The sequence below is a fragment of the Staurois parvus genome, unplaced genomic scaffold, assembly GCF_062004578.1.
Source record: "Staurois parvus isolate SC_StPar_1 unplaced genomic scaffold, SC_StPar_1.0 ptg000151l, whole genome shotgun sequence".
Lineage (NCBI taxonomy): Eukaryota > Metazoa > Chordata > Amphibia > Anura > Ranidae > Staurois > Staurois parvus.
The window spans coordinates 11,721,938-11,744,403 of NW_028317947.1; the positions used below are offsets into that span (position 1 = coordinate 11,721,938).

Sequence of the window (22,466 nt, forward strand, 5' to 3'; positions counted from 1 at the left end):
CGTGGGCGTGCGTGCCGCCCTAACCGTGCCATTATTGGCATCCAGGGATGTCAATCACTGGGTCCCGGCTGATCATCGGATAAAGCTGACAGGGGAGAGACGTGTGTAAACAATACAAGTCACTCTCCTGCCAGCAATGATATACTGCTTTGTATTTCTCTGCATAGCAGAAGAAGAAATCTTTACCAAATAAGACTGTTCTTTCTGCCTGACTCTTTGCCTTACTGAATAAGCCAGTTATTTTTTTCACACTGTAATTTTACATATAGTGTAAACATAGAGGCATTGTGACAGACATGGGTGTAGTAGAGTATCCTTGGGCATATCCCTGAAGATGTGCATGAGCACGAAACGCGTTGGGTGGAGCCTACGTGCTGATATCATGCCACCGTGTCCGAGTCCAGGATCAGTGGCCATCTTGGGCTCCACGTGGGGAGCATTTCTTCTCAGGCTTCTGGAATACCGACAGTAGGTTCAAGGAGAGAGAGAGAGACGGAGCTTTGCTGTATTATGGACTAAAGACCAGCAAGTTTTCTGATGAGTGCAATATGGTGGAGGATTTTGCACGGAGGAGTAACACCGTTTGGATTTAGCTAGTTTTGGAATTTCCTCATTTTCATTCTCTTTTGGATTGTCACCTGCTGGACATTTTTATTACAATACTGCACATGCCACTTTCGTGCAGTTATCAGCGCATGCATGTAGAGGACATTTTCTTCTAATATTGCATGTGACACTTTATTTCGCACTGTATACATGTATTTGAAGAATTCTTCTATGTTACTGCAAGTGTAACCTTATTTAACACTGTGTGCATATTTTGAGTATTGATTTACTGTAATTTGATTCATTCATTTGGGTGGTTATATTTGAACTATTATCCACTATTTAGATACATATAGATTATTTTGGTATCGTCACTTACCTTTTGTTGCAAGTACCTCCAAGACTCTAGCGCACGCCTTTTTTATTGGATTCTTAGAGTAAAATTGGGATTTGGCCAAATGAAGGAAGAGAATGTTATTAGCCAGAATGTAAAAACTCTTGTATTGCTGCTGAAACGGTTTGACACAAACATGAACGTTACGTAACAAGGAATCTAGCAACACAGAGGATGTAATCCTTCATCTGATTATTCATATCAATGGCAATGTTCTAGAATACAATTTCGTGACAAAACCGTATGTAGTGCAAATGTTCATGTATACTGTGAGAAAGGTATTGTTCATAAACTTTACTTCCTTGAGCATTGATATCAGAGCACACTGGGAAATAAGGAGAGCTGGTATTGCAAGGAATTTGTCATTCAGTGAAAGGTGATTCGATGGACTGGAGTGCAGAATAGCAGGATTTTGAGTGCTCAGCTCTTCTAAGAGGCACAATAATGTCAACCGGTTTGGAAGATGAGTCAAAGTACAGTGTTTTAAAAATAATTTCATAAGCTTTATTTTTTAATTTTTTTAAGCCATCTGTATTTGGAGGTGGCGTCCTATGAGTAAAGTAGACATTACAATTTCCTTGAGGATGCCCTTTAAAGTGGAACCAAAGTCTTGTTGTCAAAACCTGTGAGAAGGTAGGTTCTTTATTCCAGAAGAGACATACAATGTCTTTTCTGCAACAAAACACACCTATCTGCCTGCCCACTGTCTTCTGCAGCATTTAAATTGAGCTGTGCGGCTCAGTTTACATTACCGACGCGGTCCCTCTGTGCAGGGATGACTGACTTCTGTGCATGATCCAGCCAATGAAGTCCATTGAAGACTGGCTCCCAGGATAAGATGTGGGTACCAGTGAAGGAAAGATATGGTTACCTTTGCTTTAAGTCACAGAGGACCCTTGTGCAGCTGCATACAGTAGTCTGCACAAATGGCGTGCTCTCCCTGATATAACTGAATGAAAGTAAATTAAATTGGATTTTTATCTCTAGCACATCTTCATTGTTTCTTGGATGGTATTGATATTGGATGTGTGTGTGATAGCGCTGGATCAATAGAAGTGAGGCTTGTTTCTGATGGATATACATTAGAGTGGGGACGTCTGATGTAATTGCGCAAAACCGGAAGTGGCGGCGTGGCCATTTTGATTACTGGAAAAACGTGTTTTACATCTCAGGAAGCTCCTGTGGCTGAGTCATGGGAATCTATTACTGATTGTTTAAGCCCCTAATGTAAGATAGTATATTAAATGATTTGGTACCTATTATATCATGCTACATGGGTTCTTTTCTATCTTTTATGAGGATGATGTTGCATTAAAGGTTTACCCTACATACAGCTATTAAGAGCCTGAAAGTGACTGCTAAAACATCTGAATATCCCTTAAGGCTTGATATTACTCCATGAGGGTAATTGTATGCATTCTTGCCATATAGAAGTGGTCACGGAGTGTTCACTTTTTATTTTATTTTTTTTTTATTTCATTTATTTGCTTAATTTTTTTTTTGTTTATTTATTTGTTTTTAATATAATTTTTTTAATTTATATTTTATTTTATTTTTTTATAATTTTTTTTTTGAGTGTACACAATTTGTCACTATTTATTAGTTTATTTTATAATGTACACAGAGTGATTTTGCACGATTCACGTATTACTCACAGTTGAATCTATTTTGTTTTTGCACAGATTAAAGTATATACTTATTTATTTTGAAGGTATATACCTAATATTATACCTATTATTTGAAGGTAATACACTATTTTAGTTTTATTTTTTCGAGGTATTCACTGGGTCCGGAGTGATGGACATATTGAAGTTGGACACACAAGATTAAGAGATTTTGTCGGACTCGGAAATTCATTTTTGGGACTTATATTTATATTTAATTTTATGGTTTGATTTAATAATTTACCTCTCCACCCCTCAACTCACCCCTTCAGTCTCCGCCTGTATCACCCACCTGCTGAACGACATATCAGACTGGATGTCACTCCATTTCCTCAAACTGAACCTTTCCAAAACCGAGCTCCTAATTTTCCCCCCAGCCCGCACCCCCCCCACCCTCTCCATCACGACTAACAACGCCACCATCAGTCCCACCTCCTAGGTGTCACTCTAGATTCAAACCTGTCCTTCCAACCCCATGTCCAATCGCTAGCAAGCTCATTCAGGCTCCACCTCCGCAACATCTCCAAAATACGTACGTTCCTAACCCCAGACACTACTAAACAACTCGTTCACTCTCTCATTATCTCACGCCTGGACTACTGCAACTCCCTCCTCACCGGCCTACCTCATCACAGACTATCCCTGCTTCAGTCTATCCTGAACTCAATGGCTAGACTCATACACCTCACCAACCTCTCCTCTTCTGCCACCTCCCTCTGTCATTCCCTCCACTGGCTCCCGATTGCCCAATGCATCAAATTCAAACTACTAACACTGACATACAAAGCCATTCATAACACTGCCCCAAACTACCTCACCGACCTGATACCCAAATACTATCCAACCCGTAATCTTCGCTCCTCACAAGACCTCCTACTTTCTAGCTCCCTGGTCTCCACCTCCCACGCCTGACTGCAGGACTTCTCCAGGACTTCCCCCATCCTCTGGAACTCACTACCCCAATCCATCAGCCTGTCACCTACCCTCCTCACCTTTAGGCGCACCCTGAAAACCCATCTCTTCAGGGAAGCCTACCCCACCCTCACCTAACAGCCGATCTCCTCCACTCCTCCTACCACTCCATCCCCCACAGCCACCTCCTCCTATGCCACTATCCCCTCCCTCCTAGATTGTAAGCTCGAAAGAGCAGGGCCCTCGAACCCCTCGTGTATTGTTTTGTTACTGTATTGTCTCATGTACTGTCCCCCACTATAATGTACAGCGCTGAGCAAACCTTTTGGCGCTATACAAATACTGTATAATAATAATAATTTGAGTGAACAATAAGAAAAAGGGTGGGAATATTAGTAGTTGCTTTCAAGCGTGAAAATGTGACTTTTTCTTGGGATTAGAAGTTGGGTATTCACTATGTAAGTTATATTAGGTTTATAAGTTGCCAAGTGATTTATTTATTACATTAGAGTGAGTCTTCCTTCAAAGGAGTGTAGATGGACCTTGTTCTGGTCCTAGGCTGCTACCTTTCTGATTGCGACAAAAAGAGTGCGCAGCAACCGATAAACTCTGGAATGGATATAGAGGAGTACCTAATACAAAAATGCATATCACTCAGAGGACTTTTTGAAATATTTCTTGGTTAAGGCACCAAATAAAGCCAATGCATTTCAGGGAACAGGCCTCCTTCTTCCTCAGGGCTTGAGCAGTGGATGTTATTAGAATGAAGGTGAGATGCAATAGGTGACCTACTGTATGTTGAGACTTGATAAAGACTGTTTGATCCTAATGGCACTATGATGCTCTTAACCAACATACCTTTTTAAAAAGTCCTCTGAGTGATATACACTTTTGTCCTAGGTTCTCCTCCGCCTCAGTTGGCAGCATTGTTAGCAAACTGGCAAAGAAATAGCCAGCAGAAAGATCTAAGTGCATAACATCTGGTTCTCAAATGGGGTTCACTTGCAGAGATATTAGCATTTGATGTGCTGCAAGGTTAGTCACTCCATTCCTTCCCCTCTTTGGCTGTTGTTGCACAGGTAGTCCTCTAAAGGAAGGCACGGATTAAGAAGAGAGAAGACCTGAACGAAGGGCCGGCATGACAGGGGTTAAAGGGGGTTGGGAGAGGCAGAGTCCCATCAGCATAAGGGGGAATCTAAATAGTTTTAAGGAAGGAGTGGGGGGAGCTTCGAGGGGTGGTCTTACAGGGTGTGGCAGGGGGTTTTCAGTCTGAAGAGAGTTTTCACAAGGCAAACCTCCCTTCTGCCTGCCCATTGTTTCATGGTTTGTCTTGGTGGTGGTTGTGCCATATTGGTGTTGGGGGACGTCCGGCGGGGTGCAAGGTCCTCGTTGGTTAATGTGGGCACAAGAAAAGGCACTTTGTAGAAACCCGTCTGAGGTATGGCTTCCAGTTGTTCTGGAGGGGGTATCTGCGGTGGCGCCTCCAAGTCAGTGATGTTGCGGCTGGAGGCCTAGTTAAGCAGGTAATCGTTTTTTCTTGATGCCTATTGGGACCTTGAAAAAACATATGTTTATACTGTGTTTTCTGTTATTTAAAATGTTATTTATTGATGGTTGTAATAAAAAAGGCAGTTTTTGGGCCATTAACTCCATTTTGTTGTCAGTGTGGTTACTTAGGTTAAGGATGGAGGGTAGGTATTGGTTTAGTGGTACTTTGCAAGCCATCTTTAGTCCCCTGGTCATGTACTTGGAGGGTTTTGATAACAAGAATGACAGTCTATACTGCTAATGCCCAATTCAATAGTCATCAAGGTAAGACCTTTGGTCACTGAAGGTCATCTTCAGAATCCATGCACAGGTTCCCATGGTTCGGGACATAAATGCCACACTGCCTAATTATAATCTGCAGCTGGGCAACAATAACTAGTTTTTCTTAGCACACTTAATATTTGAATAGCTTTTATAGACTAATTTTTAATGGCAATAGTAATAGCAGTTTCTAAGAAAACTAAATTACAGGTTTGCTTTAGGACAAATTATGCTTTGCATCTGACCATAGTATGACACATCTACACCTTTCCACCTCCACATCTCCTTTCCCACAATTACAGTAAAATGAGATCAAAAGAAACAAAGATTTCTGGAAATCCGCCTAAACCATTGCAAAACCACTGAAATAGTAAATGCTGTAACCAGTAATTTGATGGATATTTGGATTTTCGGTATAGGTAGCGCAAGCTGCAACGCAATTAAATCTTTTGTTCCCCCTAAGTTTCTTGTCATGGTGATGCCAATTTTTATAGTTCCCTTTTTTTTACAGGTGGCTTTGTGGTTCTGCGATTGGAGCAAAAGCTATATTAGTTTTCTGGGCAACTATTGCCGCTTCAGGTTTCCGGTTACTTCATTTTGTAGTTCCAGTCCGTGGAACCCAACTGAGAGTGGTTCATTTCCTCTCAGCTGCTATTTAAGGCATGATGGCCATCATAGGCCACGCCCCTGACAACGTCATTTATGACAAAACGCGTAGGGTAGAGCTACGTCCTTTGACATCATCACGCCATGTATCATGGCCATTTTGTCGGTTGGAAACAATATCAAACCCATATGTTTTTACCATTGTTGGTTTGTAAGTGCTTTTCTTTTATTAAATTTTGCTTTTCCTTAATACTATGCTATGAGAAGCCTTCATTTCTCTCTTACATGCAACCTATTGTCCTGAGATGATTTGATGGAGTAAATCTTCATGTTACTAACTGAAGAGTTGTCGTTTGGTGGAGAGGCTCTCTGGTTCCATATTTCCATGCCTATGATTTTAAAGCACTATTTAGAGTTACTATCTTTCTAAAGTGAGCCGTGGAGGTGCCTTCAGATGGAGAAGATATTTCGTCCATTTCACCAATCTGACTATCCATAAATGCTATATAAGACCGCATGACCTGTGGTCTTACCCTCTGGCAAGAGGCTGTGTATGGTGTTGGTGGAGGATTCCTTCTCTTCCCCTTTGGGGCAACTCATCACTTTTTTTCCCCATGTGATCTATGGAAGATTTCATCACAATTCTAAGGACTGTTTTCCTTTAGGACTTTTCTTTCATTTATAATGTTTATGTTGGTTATGAGCGATTAAGTGCTACATTTTGTACAGATAGTAATTTGATGTAGCAAAGCTTTATTGAAGAAATCAGGGTCCAAGCATATCAACAAAAGAGAACATTATAATGGACATGTCAGGGGGAGCCTCGATCAAACGCTAAATCAATATCATGTGAATGTTATGTACTGCAATAATATCGGCATATAGTATGTATTTATTTCATTCTTAATTCTTATGGTTTGGAGACTATTTACATCTAATGGTAAAGTGCAAGTGTCTGTCAATTAATCAGTAAAAAAAAGAACATCTGTAGCTGCCTGGTTAGCTGCACTGTAGTGAATAGATAACAAAAATGGCTAAAGGCTTTGACTGCCAAAATGCATATTTCAGTTGTTGGTGGATGCACTCAGATTAAACCACTCACTGGCTTGCTATGGAAATGTCAACTGTAAGATCTCCTGAATTCTCATCTCCATCCACTGGTCACAACTATTGACCAGGAATCTTTCATTTAAACCAATAAGGATATCTTACAATTGGAGATTTTGAGGCAGTGGCCAGTAGCTGATGCAATTCTCCAGCATCCACTTGTAGCAGAAGCATCAGTTTTGGATGGACTGACGATTTAAGCCATTTCTTACAACTATTAAAGTGACTGCTAATACAGAGTATTTTTAGTTTTTCAAGTACAATAACCCATAATTTGCTTTGGGCTCCTGACATGTTACATTAAGAAAGGTACATTCATGAGCTATGAGCATTGAGTAACTGGAGACTTATAGGCATTGCTCCTCATATGAAGTGTTGAAAGCGAAGTTTACTTTCTGTATCCGGATTGGTAGTGCTGGTCACGGGTGGAGATCACACGACCATCACTGTCCTCAGTCCGTATTCTTACGTTATAGGACCCTCCTGAAAGAAGTCAACAAAGAGATTTTAGTTTGAGTGTATCTCATTCTCAAAAATGACTCCTTATATAATATAGCTAATCCTTTATATTAAATGAGTAGAAAAAAGGCAAGAAATGTTTTACATTCATGTCTGGAGTGAAAGGGGCAAAAGATGGGCAAATGTATGTGTAGATAAAATGGAAGACACGTGGTGGGACCATACTATCCATAGTTGTATCAAATAAAACTTTGCTCAGCAGAGCAACAAATTGATGGATGTTAGTGAAGCTTTATTACCTTTATTAATGTTCTGATTAAACAGATGCATTGAATTTTTGTTATTCCTGATAATCTCCCAAAACATCTACACTCATTTCTAATATTATTTAAATTGCTGATTTTTACATGAAATGTTTTACCATACTTTGTATATAACCACACCCCTTAGTGCTGACTTAATAAAGTATCTATAGTGCCAAAAGTTTAGGTATGGATAGAGTGGTCAAAGTTTAGAAAATTCTTTCTTAACCAGGGTTAAGTGGAACCCTGAGGAACCCTCAGAGGTGAGCAGATTGTTTTACCACCTACCATGACCACTAATGCAAGAGGCAATTTTCCACTAACCAACAATGTAGGAGGTCTCTCAATCTGGGTATCAAATACACTACGTAGGCCACATTTGTTTATTCTTTTATTTAAAACTTTGCTGCAACATATTATTCATGCTAACATACCATGAGCTGTAGGTATAATAATTTTTAGCAGGGGTTCCCCTACACTTAAAAATTATTTCAAGTGTTACTTAGTGGTAAAAAGGTTAAAGTAAGACTGGATTAGAACCTCTGTCAAGTTTTATAGCTTTCTGAGAACCCACTGGGGAGAAATACTTTCTCCATTTCCCCTAGTGACCAGAAATAAAAGTGAGGGGAAATTCAAAAATTCTACAGGTGTCCAGAAATAAAAGTGAAATTGTATTCACAAGTTCCAGTGACACTTGTATTAAAGGGAATCTCTTTTCTTTGGAGCAGGGGTCTCCAAACTTTCTAAACAAAGGGCCAGTTTACTGTCCATCAGACTTTATGGGTCAGCCTTCAGCTAGTGGAAGTAGAAAATTGCTTGGTGATCAGTGGGATTAATAAAATGCACTGTGCCTGTGTTCAGTAGGAAGAATAGTGCCCCATTGCTGATATTGGTGGGAGGTATAGTACTGTATTGTCATTGGTGCCTCCAGGAGGACTAGTACCCCACTGTTGCTGTCAGTAGAGGGAATAGTGCTGTATCATTGGTCAGTGGGAAAGAATAGTGCCCATTGTTGGTGTCAGTGGAAGGTAATATGCCCCACTTTTGGTGTCAGTGGAAGGCATGGTGCCTCATCGTTGGTGTCTTTTAGAGGAATAGAGCCTTGTATCTGTGGGAGTAACAATGCCCCAGGGTCCAGATAAAGGCAAGCAAAGGGCCACATCCAGCCCACAGGCAGCAGTTTGGAGACCACTGATTTGGAGAATTTTCCTATCACTAACTATTCCTCCGAAGTACATGAAGTGAAGGGAACATTCACCATAGTGAAATATACCTCAGCCATGTGTAAGCTTCAAGTCATGGCATAGAGGGAGCAACAGGGTAGTGGAGTATGTGCTCCAAGGAGTTGGTTACTTAGTCCTTCATGGGCAAGGTAGACTGTAGGTCAGCATGTAATACCATGGTAAAATTGTGTTGAAAGAAGCATTTGCTGAAATAAAGGGAGGCTTGTATTGCTGACCTTTTCTTTTGAAAATGACAGTTGACTTTCTGTCATATTGGTCCAATGGCTTCAATACTTTCTGGATACCTGACCCTGATGTGTATTTCTCACATCCGTCAAACTTGAGTTGTTTAATTCTTATTCTATGAAATTAGAGATCAAACATGGCAACCATTTTCAAAAGGTGGTCAGCAATGGCAGCCTACAAATATTTTCAGGACAGGTTTCCTTTAATAAGTGCAGTAATAAAAATATCAAGACATTTGAGATTTAAAGGATGCAATGCTTAGCTGGATGAGTATTACATACTGAAAGCATATCTTCTGCAACAATCTGGCCCAGATTGTGAATTATAATGGTCATTGTGTTTACTCTTGTTATCATTTTGTGAGATATTCCATACCTGTTTTATCAGACTGGGAACCTGATGAGTAATGTGATGAAGATGAATAATCATGGGAGCCCTTTGGGGTCCTATGGAAAAATATTTTGCATATGAATGATACCTATGTTCATGATATAGTAATAAATCATTTATTGAAAAACTACATTCTATGTTCTGCATCTTCTTCAGTCCTATTTTTCATGATTCTTTTTTATATTCTCAACAATTTGTGTTTATAACATAAAGTTTGCAGAGCCACTTGTCCTGTGAAGCTTCATGTACATGTATAAATGGGGGTAAAACATTGTTAGGCTATTTTCTCTCTATGTAGAATGATTTTCATTCATAATAATAGAAAGAATCAAGCGGACTGATAATTTTAATCTCTACAACCCTATGTACTGAAAATTTCTTATACTGATCAGCTATAGGTCTGATCCTAAAATGACAGGTCTCGCTCTAGGACAGTGGTTCCCAACCTTCCTAATGCCACGACCCTTTAATACAGTTCCTCATGTTGTGGTGACCCTCAACCGTAAAATTAGTTTCCTTGCTACTTCATAACTGTAATTTTGCAGTGGGTGGAGTAGTGCCACATCATTGGTGTCAGTGGGAGGAGTAGCGTCCCATCACTGATGTCAGTGGGAGGAATAGTGCCCCATCATTGGCGTCAGCGGGAGGAATAGTGCCCCATCACTGATATCAGTGGGAGGAATAGTGTCCCATCATTGGTGTCAGTGGGAGGAATAGTGCTCCATCATTGGTGTCAGTGGGAGGAATAGTGCCCCATCATTGGTATCAGTGGGAGGAATAGTGCCCCATCATTGGTATCAGTGGGCGGAATAGTGCCCCATCATTGGTATCAGTGGGAGGAATAGTGCCCCATCATTGGTATTAGTGGGAGGAGTAGTGCCTCATCATTGGTATCAGTGGGAGGAATAGTGCCCCATCATTGGTATCAGTGGGAGGAATAGTGCCCCATCATTGGTATCAGTGGGAGGAATAGTGCCCCATCATTGGTATCAGTGGGAGGAATAGTGCCCCATCATTGGTATCAGTGGAAGGAATAGTGCCCCATCACTGGTATCAGTGGGAGGAATATTGCCCCATCATTGGTGTCAGTGGGAGGAATAGTGCCCCATCATTGGTATTAGTGGGAGGAATAGTGCCCCATCATTGGTATTAGTGGGAGGAATAGTGCCCCATCATTGGTGTCAGTGGGAGGAATAGTGCCCCATCATTGGTATCAGTGAGAGGAATAGTGCCCCATCATTGGTATCAGTAGGAGGAATAGTGCCCCATCATTGGTGTCAGTGGGAGGAATAGTGCCCCATCATAGGTATCATATTCCAAATATTTCCAATGGTCTTAGGCGACCCCAGTGAAAGGGTCATTCAACCCCCAAAGGGGTCACGACCCACAGGTTGAGAACCGCTGCTCTAGGATGTAGAACACATTCCTATCTGGATAGAGCTTCTGCCTTTCCAACCTCAACCTAAGCCAGCAGAATAGTTAGCATTTGTTACTATTTTTGTGCACGTACTGAATTCCCTGTCCATCCAGTAGGTTGCGGTAGGTGTTGATTTCTTGTTCTAGGCGCGCCTTGATATCTAGAAGAATTTTGTACTCTTGGCTCTGACTCTCTATCTCACAGCGGATATTTGCCAGTTCTGCCTCCACCTTCTGGATCAGCTCTTGGATTTGAGCAAGCTGCATGCAGTAGCGTCCTTCAGTTTCTGATAACGTTCCTTCCAAAGCGGCTTTCTAAAAGAGTATAATTAGAAGAACAAACTCTTACAGGGCACAAATTATAAACCTCTTTTCTTATCAGGAACAAAATGGCCAATATGGTGTATATAGAGGGAAGACAGGAGGGTAAACTCTCCCCACATCCATGAGGTCAGGGGACCCGTCTTCTGCTTCCCCTTTGCTCTGGACTGATATTATATTGTATACAGAAATAAAAAGCATTTATTTAATGTTGGTGTTTGTTTTATGCTTGGATATCCACATACCATGCTAATTTGTGCCTGGAGGTCAATCTCAAGGCCTTGCAGAGTGCGTCTCAATTCTATGACTTCGGTCTTAGTGGTGCTGATTTCATGTGAGTCCATGCTCATCTGGTTATTCAGTTCTTCACTCTAGGGAAACAGCACCATTTTATTATTGCAGTATTAAGCGAATATCTTGAACATCATCTGGGTTTTTATTGTGGGACAAACGCACCTTAGCACGATACCATTCTTCCGTATCTCTTTGGTTTTTGGCCGCGAGCATTTCATATTCTTGCCTCATGTCGCTAAGTACTTTTTGTAAGTCAACTCCAGGTGCTGGGTTGATATCCACATTGACAGTGCCTTGGACCTGTCCACGCAGTGCCTTCATATCCTGTATAAGAGACATCAATAAAATATCTGACATGCGAAGGTGATGCTACTGCTGCTGTGATTGAACTTGCGTACAGTGCCACCCAGTGATAAACTGCAGTTAGGTCAACTTTACAAAGTCTTCCACATTCCTATGGAATTTATTTCTAAAATGAAAAACCAAAATCAGTTACATTTTTATTTCATGAACCTCTTACTATCCTTAGCTGTGCACAGGATATAGGAGAAAGCTAAAGATATACAGATTGCCAAAATTTACAAGGCAACAAAGAGTATAGTTCCCAACTGTCACATCAAGAAAAAAAAGAGGGTGGGTTTGTGTTGTATGCTAGGAATACTCTGTGGGTACCATCCCCCATTTTAATCAAGACCAAGATGGGTTGAGGGGTATTTGGCCTAGCTTCCAACTGTTCTTCAATTGAAACAAATTCCCTCTACCCTCCTCACTTGTCCAACCTTTTGGTTTGAAATACAGACCTCTTTAAAATGGGCTATATAACTACCCAGCGTGTTATACTACACTAAACCTTAGTTTCAGAGGCCAGCATATGGAAAAAGAGTAGTGAAAAAGCACTTGGGGTTTTAATCAATAATTTCTAGGTTATTTATTCCTCATGGTCCACATGACTGGGTGTTTATTAAGGATGGATCATCTACCTACATGCTCTGTGCAAAAAGGTGTACATCTTTCTTACCTCAAACATTTGGGAGGTATGAAAAAGTATTTTGGTAGCTCAGGTGCTAATACTGCATTATTGTTACCGGAGTGGTTATTATTTGCTGGCCCCTTTCACTTGCATTAATGCCAAATACCTAGTGAGGAGACAAGGTCTTTTTTAATTCCTATTAAATGGGGTTTCTAAGAAAGCTTGAGCCTGAAGATCTGCAATTCCATATAAATCTAGTACAACCATAAAATCAAATGATTCTCTGTAAAAATCAACATATTGCACTGGTTGGATATCAGTTCATGAACAGGGGCGGACTGACCATTTGGAAACTCGGGCACTGCCCGAGGGCCCGGGGTCAGTAGGGGGCCCTATGAGATGCCCCTGGTACCTTTTTCATAGGCTTTTTTGAGTTTGGGCAAGCACACAGGGGCCCCATGAACCCCTATTGCCCGGGGGCCCCATGAGTTGTCAGTCCACCCCTGTTCATGAAGTAATATATCTGGGGATTTACTTGCATGTCAACAGTGGCATGTGGAGACCATTACACTACAGAGGTCCTAATGAAATTTGCTAGACATCCCCTCTAAAGCCAGCATAAAAATGGTTTGGCAAACAATTCCCTCTGCTAAAAATGATGACTGATCGACAAGTGCAGTAATCAATAACAACAAACAATTTCACACTAAATAAGTTCAGAATTAATGAAAATATAAAAGTGTTTGTTGACTGTCTGCTCTTCTTTGGAAATTGTCCTTTGCTTTAATGTACAACAAACTTGTTGTAGGGATGTAAATGGAGACAGAGTACAGGAAACTATAGACAAAGGACTCTCTGCACATTTATGGGTTGCAATAATATGCATTACTTTGCATTACTGCAACACCATGCAAAAAATGGTACTCTGTCCAATGCCATTAGTTTAGAATGGCTCCTATGCACAGTGCAGTAGGTGCCAGTGGAAAGATTTGCGGCACTACTCCAAGCCAGGAAGCAAAAGAAATCACCCCACCAGCATTGAAAGAGGGTGAATCAAGAGTCGTTCCTATGACCAAGTACAGTAGAGAAGTCAACACCACTCTGACAAGTCCCTGGAGTCCGGTGTATGCAAGATGGCCTCAGCCACCGCTCCAGCCACACCCTCTTACATGTTTCACCCAGGAAACGCATCAGAGTACATGGCCGGAGCGGCGGCTGAGACCATGTTACATACACCGGACTCCAGAGACTGGTTAGAGCGGTGTCTACTTCTCTACTGTACTATGTGTCAATGAACCAACACTGCAACAGGCAGAAAGAGTAGAGTCTCCCAGCAGTACAAGGCATAAAAACTGCCATAGCAGACCACGTAACTGATATGGAGCCCAGAAGCACAGGGGCCCATAGTTATCTGGATATAAAAATATGAGTGTAAGTATTGCTCTTTTGACAAATACAGTAAAGTAAATGTAAATAGCGTATAGGAACCCCTATAAGCTTACACTAAAAACAAATGATATTCTGTATCACTAGCATAATGGTCTTCAAAACGGATTGAGGGGGGGTCCTATAATTGATAGAGGGCTACATCACTCATAGTTATGGCACAGACAGTAATGCAAGAAGAACCAAAACTGCAAATGATTCTGCTACGTAGACCTTTGTACAAGGATCTCCCACACTAAGAGTATTTATTTCTTTATGAAGTGAATTTAGTTGGATGGTCTGGTAGTACATGGCAGGGCTCAGCATCAAAAGTGAGGATTGGATGGAGCCCTAGAAGAGGACAATTCTGCACCACACTTTAAATAATACTTGTGCTCCCTCAAGTGCCTGGTATGGTACCTGTCACAGTTCACATGCTCACTCTAGAACAGCGGTTCTCAACCTGAGGGTCACGACCCCTTTGGGGGTCGAACGACCCTTTCACAGGGGTCCCCTAAGACCATCAGAAAACACATATTTCCGATGTGTAAAGAGCAGCTACTGTGTAGAAAGCAGCTGCTGTGTTGAAAGCAGCTACTCTGTTAAAAGCAGCTACTGTGTTGAAAGCAGCAGTATTGGAGGTAAAACGACACTCATGAATTATAATTACTGGGTAAATAATTTTATGGTTGGGGGTCACCACAACATGAGGAACTGTATTAAAGGGTCACGGCATTAGGAAGGTTGAGAACCACTGCTCTAGAACCAGCTACTGATTGTTGAGGGACATAAAGAATCCACCTCTATGGATTCTGGTTGCATTATAGAAAGTAGACATTTAAATAGATGACACTCTGGAAATTTGGTTTAGAAATGGTGTACAAATGAACACCAGAGATTCAGGAACTGGTTGGAGGACCTGTGCAGAAGTTGTGATAACAATATACTGTATTAAAGGGCTAAAGCTTTGGAAGCGTTTATCCATGCTATCCAAATTTACCTCTTCGTGGTTCTTCTTTATCATGGCTAATTCATCCTTTAGATTCTCAATCTGTGACTCCAGATCACTTCTGGTGAGAGTCAGATCATCTAAAACCTTCCTCAGACCATTGATATCAGCTTCCACTGACTGGTGAAGGAACCGTTCATTCTCATATCTATTATCAAGATAAACAATTGTTAGTTCTTTCTATAAACTTCCATTAAGCAAAAGGAACAGCGCCAAGTTCACTAAATATCAGTTCAAAGAATATTAACATTCAGCAACCAGGCATAATGTCTCTTTTACTATTCTGATTACTGCAAACTGATGACAGCTAAAATAATAGGTTGGCATGTGAGCATGTTACTCACTCCATGTGATAGTGCTGGGCCAATCAGCATTGTTACAGGGGGCAGCCACAGTCTTGTGTAAATTACGCCTCCAGCAAATTGTAGCTTACACGTATTTCCTTTGACTCCGAAGCTCACCTTTGGTAAAAATTAGTGTTAAATAGCCACATGCAGATTGCATCGGTGCACTTTGTACTGGCATGGTGCCTATCATTTTCAGCGTGCATTACTAAAAAATGGCAATACAACTTGGAAAAAATTTAAGCAATTTAAGGTGCATTACATTCTGAAAAAAATACGCAAAAAGTCACCTTATAGCGTACCTAAGAACTTCTCCCATTTGGTCCCTTTTGATCTGGTAACTATACAATTGAAAGTGTTTTGTTGTATCTGTTTAATGACTTCAAAAATAGCTGTTGATCTTTCCAAAAATGGGCTAATACCTTCCTGTACTCTCTGCACTGTTATCAATTACATTTTTTCTTGATCAGCTCTGAGGACATCAGAACCGCACCCCTCTATATTATGGACCATGTGCAGAATAGTAGGGTCCTGTGGTCTTATCTTGTTTCTGTTGTCCTAATTCAGAACAGTGAGTGAGCATTGTCAGGACAAAAAATGTGCTACTGGCGGTATTACCAGTTGAAATTAAAAAAATCCAACAAAGAAAACGAATACAGCCACTCCATCTAATGACTGGTAGGCTGCGGTATATTAAAGTTTTGGTTTTGGGTTAATATATGCTTTCATTTCTTCTTTCCCCATGACTCCACTGCTTGTTGCAAAATGGCAAGATTTTGCCAAACTGTATAGGTTTTTAGCAATTTTCAACATTAAGAAGTCTTATCATGCATAGACAGTGTTATTCCAGAGACTCTGGTAAATGGGGTGATCCATAAAAAAAATGTGTAGTATCTAAGCACATAGATAGCAGAATGTCCGCTTATAGGTTTGGAATGCTCGTGTGAATTTAGAATATCCAAAATTATAGTTTTTTGCGATTAGTCATTAAAAGGCAATATGACAGCCATAGTCACATGTTACCAGTAACAATTTTTGTGAACAAAAATTTAAAAAGTTTTAAAACAGATAAAAATACAGTGCAATGGGTTTCTACTTACTTGAGTTTAAAGTCATCAGCTGCCAGGCGGGCATTGTCAATCTGCAGTGTGATGCGACCATTGTTGACAGTGGCATCATGGATCTGACAACAAAAAAAATCACCATGACTTTATTCAGGTTTTAATAAAACCCTCTCTGTTTCATAGCATGATGTTCAAAATTTAAAGTGGGATAATTGTCCAGGAAATACATACATAGAGAGGCTTCTCAGTGATTTAAAGTGTTCAGCGCATTAACTTTCATGATCCAAGAGAAGTGTAAAGTTTAAGGCGTTATCTGAAAACAGCATAAGAACTTACTATTGTATCCCCACCACCAACACCAACTTTTCTGCTATTTTAACTAAGGGTTCATATTTCAAATAATTGTCATCCTTGGAAATTGAAAAGCTGGTGGTGTCAGTCACCTGAAAGAGGTAGCTATTTCCATTAGAACAGTTTGTTTATTTTAGAGGACCTCAGCCTTTGTTATGAGATGCCAAGTATCAGGTTTTGCTAATTTCCTAAAACCCTAAAAAAGGAGCTTCTACTTTCTACCAGGGGCGGACTGACAAATCATGGGGTCCCCGGGCAATAGGGGATCATGGGGCCCCTGTGTCCTTGCCCAAACTCAAAAAAGCCTATGAAAAAGGTACCAAGTGCATCTCATGTGGCCCCCTACTGACCCCAGGCCCTCGGGCAGTGCCAGTTTCCAAATTGGCAGTCTGCCCCTGCTTTCTACCATGCCAGTGACTCTTCAAATAAATTCTGAGAGCAGAGTTGTAGGTTACGTACCAAGACTTTAAGCTGGTAGAATGTTGTTCAAAACATTCTTTTGGAAAGGCTTGTTCACTTCTCTAATGGTGTTATTGGAACAAATTGATGTTCGTTTTTGCCCATAAAGAAAAGAAAATGTGAAGGCTCAGGATGGAAAATATTTGTTGTTTCTTATCTAAACCAGAATTTCTCAACCAGGGTGCCCAGGCACCCTGGGGTGCCTTGAGATTTCTTTAGGGGTGCCTTGGCAAAATGTCTAAAAATTGCCCAAAACGTGTACACAAGCTAGTGGGTGGAACAAGCCTGCCTTTTAGTTACACAAACCCACAGGTTTTCATTGTGCACCATTACAACCTTCTAGACGCTGGTGTCCTGACAACCAATGACATCATCAGTTGATAAGGAGAATGTCAGCTGCCTGCACAGCATCCTAGTTTGCCCCTCCCCTGCCCCATTCCATCAGTGCTGGGGTCACATTAGCTCAGTGATGGATAAAAACTGAGAGAGAAAAGAAACATTGGGATCAGGGGTGGACTGACCATTTGGAAATTCGGGCACTGCCCGAGGGCCCGGGGTCAGTAGGGGGCCCCATGAGATGCCCCTGGTACCTTTTTCATAGACTTTTTTTAGTTTGGGCAAAGACACAGGGGCCCCATGATCCCCTATTGCCCGGGGGCCCCATGAGTTGTCAGTCCACTCCTGATTGGGATACTAGTCAGTACCAGTGTGCAAACGTGTATTTGCTTTGGAAGAATAAATCATCTCTAATGTTGGGTGTCCTACATGTGTGGATGTTGCTGCGTTATATTAAACTATTAGAATAGTTTTTTCACATTTTAGAATGGGGTGCCTCAGGACTGTCCAAAATTTTAAAGGGTGCCTTGGGACTGTCCAAAATTTTAAAGGGTGCCTCGGGACTGTCCAAAATTTTAAAGGGTGCCTCGGGACTGTCCAAAATTTTAAAGGGTGCCTCGGGACTGTCCATAATTTTAAAGGGTGCCTTGACTGTAAAAAAGTGGGAGAAACACTGATCTAAACAAACTAAATTCCAATTGTTAATGTGGTCTTCAGGCAGGAAAAAATGTATGGTATTGTATAAAGGACGGAAAATTGAACATTCAAATTCTATACATTGGTATTGCCTTAAAGGGAACCTGTTGCCTTGTCCTGCTTTTTTTATGTGTTCATTTGTCCTAACACTATGATAGGGCACAAACACATCATATATCGAAAAACACCAAAATAAAAATGGAACACATCTAACTGTATTGAAACTTGATTCATCTGCATCTGGGAACATAAAACAAATGGCAAAAAAAACATTATCATCACATGTTAATAGAATTCATAAAGATAGATAGATAGATAATAGAGAGATAGATAGATAGATAGATAGATAGATAGAGAGATAGATAGATAATAGATAGATAGATAGATAGATAATAGAGAGATAGATAGATAATAGAGAGATAGATAATAGAGAGATAGATAGATAATAGAGAGATAGATAGATAATAGAGAGATAGAACAGTCATACTGGGTTGCTTTACTAAAGGTTTCAAGGCTGTTCACTTAGCAAGAAGTCTGGCATGGAGAATATTTACTTTGCAAAATGTATGTTCTTTAAGTAAAACTTTGTTTACTTTGAATGTGCAATCACTTGCAAGGGAAAATTGTGATTGGGTAATAGCAGAGAACACAGCTTTACATTTTTCGTTAAGTCAAGTGAACATCCAATTTCAATGTAAAAATATACTTTGTAAAGTAAATGGTCTTTAAGTTTTCTATAGCCAGGCTACACCTCTAAACAATTGTCTTGCATAATGCAGGCATTGTCTGGCTGAGGAATGTAAAGCAGCTATTCATAATACCTGAATGTGTATAAGAAGGAGGATGGTGCCCTCTCTCGTTTGTCTCAATTAAGTCACATAAATTGTCCTATGACAAGAGGCTCGAGTCTAGGTAAATTATTTTCGAATTATTTCCCTGTAGGATATTTTAGGCTCACTACACACAGCTTAACACAGAACTAAAGTTCCACTGTCAAAGACAGCAAGCAGGCAGCTCTTTATTGCAGAAGAGACATACAATGTCTCTTCTGCAATAAGATCACCTACCTGTCTGCTTGTTGTCTTCTCTGGCATGTTAATAAAGCTGCGCATGCGCAGCTCAGCTTACAGTGCAGGTCCAGTCCCTGTGTGCCGAAAGATGACTGGCTTCTGCGCATGTACAGGAGGGACGTCATCTCGCGCCAGCAGAAGACCAGTACAGAAGATGCCAGACAGGACTGTTGGAGCAAAAGTAAGTTTAGTTCCACTTTAAGGGCTTATGTACACTGCAGCTGATAAACTTACATTTAGGAGTTGTTCAGCGTTTTTTTCAGCAGCCCCTGAACTCTCCCTAATGTTTTCCTATGCGTCCATGTACACATCTTCGTTTACAGTCATTAACAGGCATTTGAGCTTACAGTCGTTTTTTTGAACGCAGAAAACTTGAGTTCAGCAGTCGATTTTATCAGTGTTTCAAACGCAAAACGCTTGTAAACGTGGCTAAATGCGGCAAATCGCGTTTATAAGCGTTTGCGTTTGAAATTTTTTTACCTCTTCCAGTTCCCGATGCTGTCCAGAGCCTTTTTTCATCATGAAAAAATGCATGCAAAGCGTTTTCAAGGTACTCAGATGGACAAAACACTGAACACAGGATGTTCTTACCAAGCTTGTCACACATTGTAATGACCAATTCACACCTCAGACCTCTCCCACCCTTGGAAACAAAAGATATGTTAATGACCATTCACGCCTCAAATTTGTCATGCAGACCCCCTGCCAGGTGACCTTAATGACTGCCTCCACCAGACACCTTTCCCACCCTTGGAAACAAAAGAAATGTTAATGAGCAACTCACACCTAAGCTAATCTCAACACATACTGCTGTCTCTGCTTCTACTCTCTGTATTTCTCTGAAACAGTCTGAAATAGTTCATAATTTACCACTTTTCAGTGCATTCTGGGCATTTCGGAGGTTCTCCTGTGCTTATCTTTAAAAAACACTTCTAAACACAAACACACATAAAAGTGTTATGCAAACGCGATTAAACAGACATTTTTTAACCTACGTTTTCCAGCAGTCAGTTTCCATCGTTCAGAAGTGTCCCGTGTACATGGGGCCTCACACAAGGATATGGATCTTTATTTTAGCCATGTGACTGTAATTTTCACATTCAGCTGAAAATAACTCTCAGTTAAAAGAAGAAAAAAGATTCCTTACCTTCTATTCTCAAGTAACTGATTTCTTTTTCTTTCTGCTATCACTTTTTCAAACTTTGATGGGTTAACAGCAGCCTGACCGTGACATCACATTACTTTTAATGTAACCACAATGCGGAAGCCTTGAGCACCGAAGCAGAATGTTAAGAATGATCTAATTTTTAATTTCTGCTGTAATGTTCTGACAAAAGGACCAAAAGGACCAAACTTTTTACAGGGCTACATACATGTAGACATGACCACACTGTATCTCGTGCTAAGTTTTCTGATATTTCAGTTGCTGTATGTTAGTGGGTTGAAGCACTAAACCATTGTGTGCAGCTGCACAAGGGCCCTCTGATTTAGGTACCCATTCAATCTAGAATTTGGTGGGTACTGGAATCTATTCCCTCCATCATGTAGACCTGGATAGCGTTTTGATACCATTTGGGCTAGTATCGTCTATTGAGGTATTGCAATCTATACAGATCAATAAAAATCATGATCAACACAGAAATTCATAAAACCCAAAATGGCATTTTCACTCTATCTATCTATCTATCTATCTATCTATCTATCTCTTTCTATGTTTTACAAAGTCATTAATTATTTGTCTTGGGCAGTAGTTAAAAGAGTTATGCCTAGGATATTCTTGCACATTATTCTTGGGCTTTGGTGACTTTGTCTACCATTGAATCACCAATAATATGTTTAAATTTCTCTGGATGAAACTTTTGCACATTAGTTCTCAGCCCACCCACCAAGTCAAATGTGTTCATTTTTTTACTGAATATTTTTTTAATAAACAGCAAACTTTTAATACAACAAGCTTAAGCCCGTCTAGAAATATGTAGTGTTTGATATAAAATGCATAAATTCATGGTTTATACACTTTGCAACATCTTCAATATCTTACCTTTTTCTGAAGATCCTCAATAGTTTTAAAGTAATGACTGTAGTCTTGGGTTGGTTTTGGTTTTTGAGATTCATACCAGTGGCGTATCTTCTTTTCTAGTTCAGTATTGGCCTCCTCCAAGTCTCGCACTTTGTTAAGGTATGAGGCCAGACGGTCATTCAAATTCTGCATAGTGTGCTTCTCATTGAAATTGAGTATTGTATTGTCTTCTCCAAATGCACCTCCATGACCCCCTCCAAAGCCATGTCCACCTCCATGTCCAAAACCAGAGCCAGCCCCAAAGCCTGCTCCAACACCAAAGCCAGAGCCAGCTCCGTAGCCAGCACCACCAAAACCAGATCCACCACCAAATCCAGATCCACCACTAAAACCAGATCCACCACCAAAACCACAGGCAGCTCCAACAATACCTGACCCACCACTAAAGCCATAGCCACCTGCTAAGCTCCCTCCTGCCCCACCACCATAAAATCCACCAGAGCCATGTCTTCCAGAAGAAACCCTAACACTAGAGGTATGACCAGAGCTGGAACCTGAGCTTCCTAAAACCCTAACTCCTTGTTTCATGCTCATTGTGGCAAAGAAAAGCTTGACAAGAAGATGCTACAGAGGAAACTACACAGCTGGATCTGAGACAAGGCCACAGATGCATGTGTTCTGCTATTGATTCCTTTTATACTAATGAGGCATTGGGTGTCACCATTTAATTGGAGTTTGCATATCGTTGCCAATTTTCTTTTAGCACCTCTTTTTTTTTTCTCGGAAGATGATGGACAATCATTACATGTATAGCATCTGGGTGTTATCATGTTTACACACCAGATGTATAGGCAAAAGTAGAAATTCATGTTCATTTGTTTTTGCTGGATGCAAGCCTGAAGCAATTAAATCAATAACTACTGGAGTTTGGTGGAAAAAAGCTGTAAGCTATTTGGTGCTACAAATGTATTTGTTATAGAACGTCTCTCAACATACACAGAAGTCATAGTCATATAAAACCAAGACACATCTG

At 40.6% G+C, this 22,466-nt stretch overlaps 1 protein-coding gene across 1 annotated transcript; it reads right to left on the reverse strand.

The window, feature by feature from the left end:
• Window positions 1-6,664: 6,664 nt before the first annotated feature.
• LOC149464475 (keratin, type I cytoskeletal 19-like) lies at window positions 6,665-22,088 on the reverse strand. Its single transcript, XM_089674443.1, has 8 exons — window positions 21,455-22,088; window positions 16,538-16,620; window positions 15,085-15,241; window positions 11,852-12,013; window positions 11,641-11,766; window positions 11,169-11,389; window positions 9,644-9,714; window positions 6,665-7,521 (listed from the first exon to the last, which is right to left on the reverse strand). Exons 1-8 carry the CDS (start codon window positions 22,025-22,027, stop codon window positions 7,427-7,429), a joined length of 1,488 nt encoding a protein of 495 aa, XP_089530569.1. The 5' UTR covers window positions 22,028-22,088; the 3' UTR covers window positions 6,665-7,426.
• Between the last annotated feature and the right edge of the window lie 378 nt (window positions 22,089-22,466).

Coding starts and splice junctions, on each gene's coding strand:
- LOC149464475 (XM_089674443.1), bottom strand. CDS start 22,027: ATGAGCATGAAACAAGGAGTTAGGGTTTTAGGAAGCTCAGGTTCCAGC. Junction 11,767..11,851: donor AAGAATGGTATCGTGCTAAG/GTGCGTTTGTCC, acceptor CTGTTTCCCTAG/AGTGAAGAACTGAATAACCA. Junction 11,390..11,640: donor TCCAGGCACAAATTAGCATG/GTATGTGGATAT, acceptor ATACTCTTTTAG/AAAGCCGCTTTGGAAGGAAC.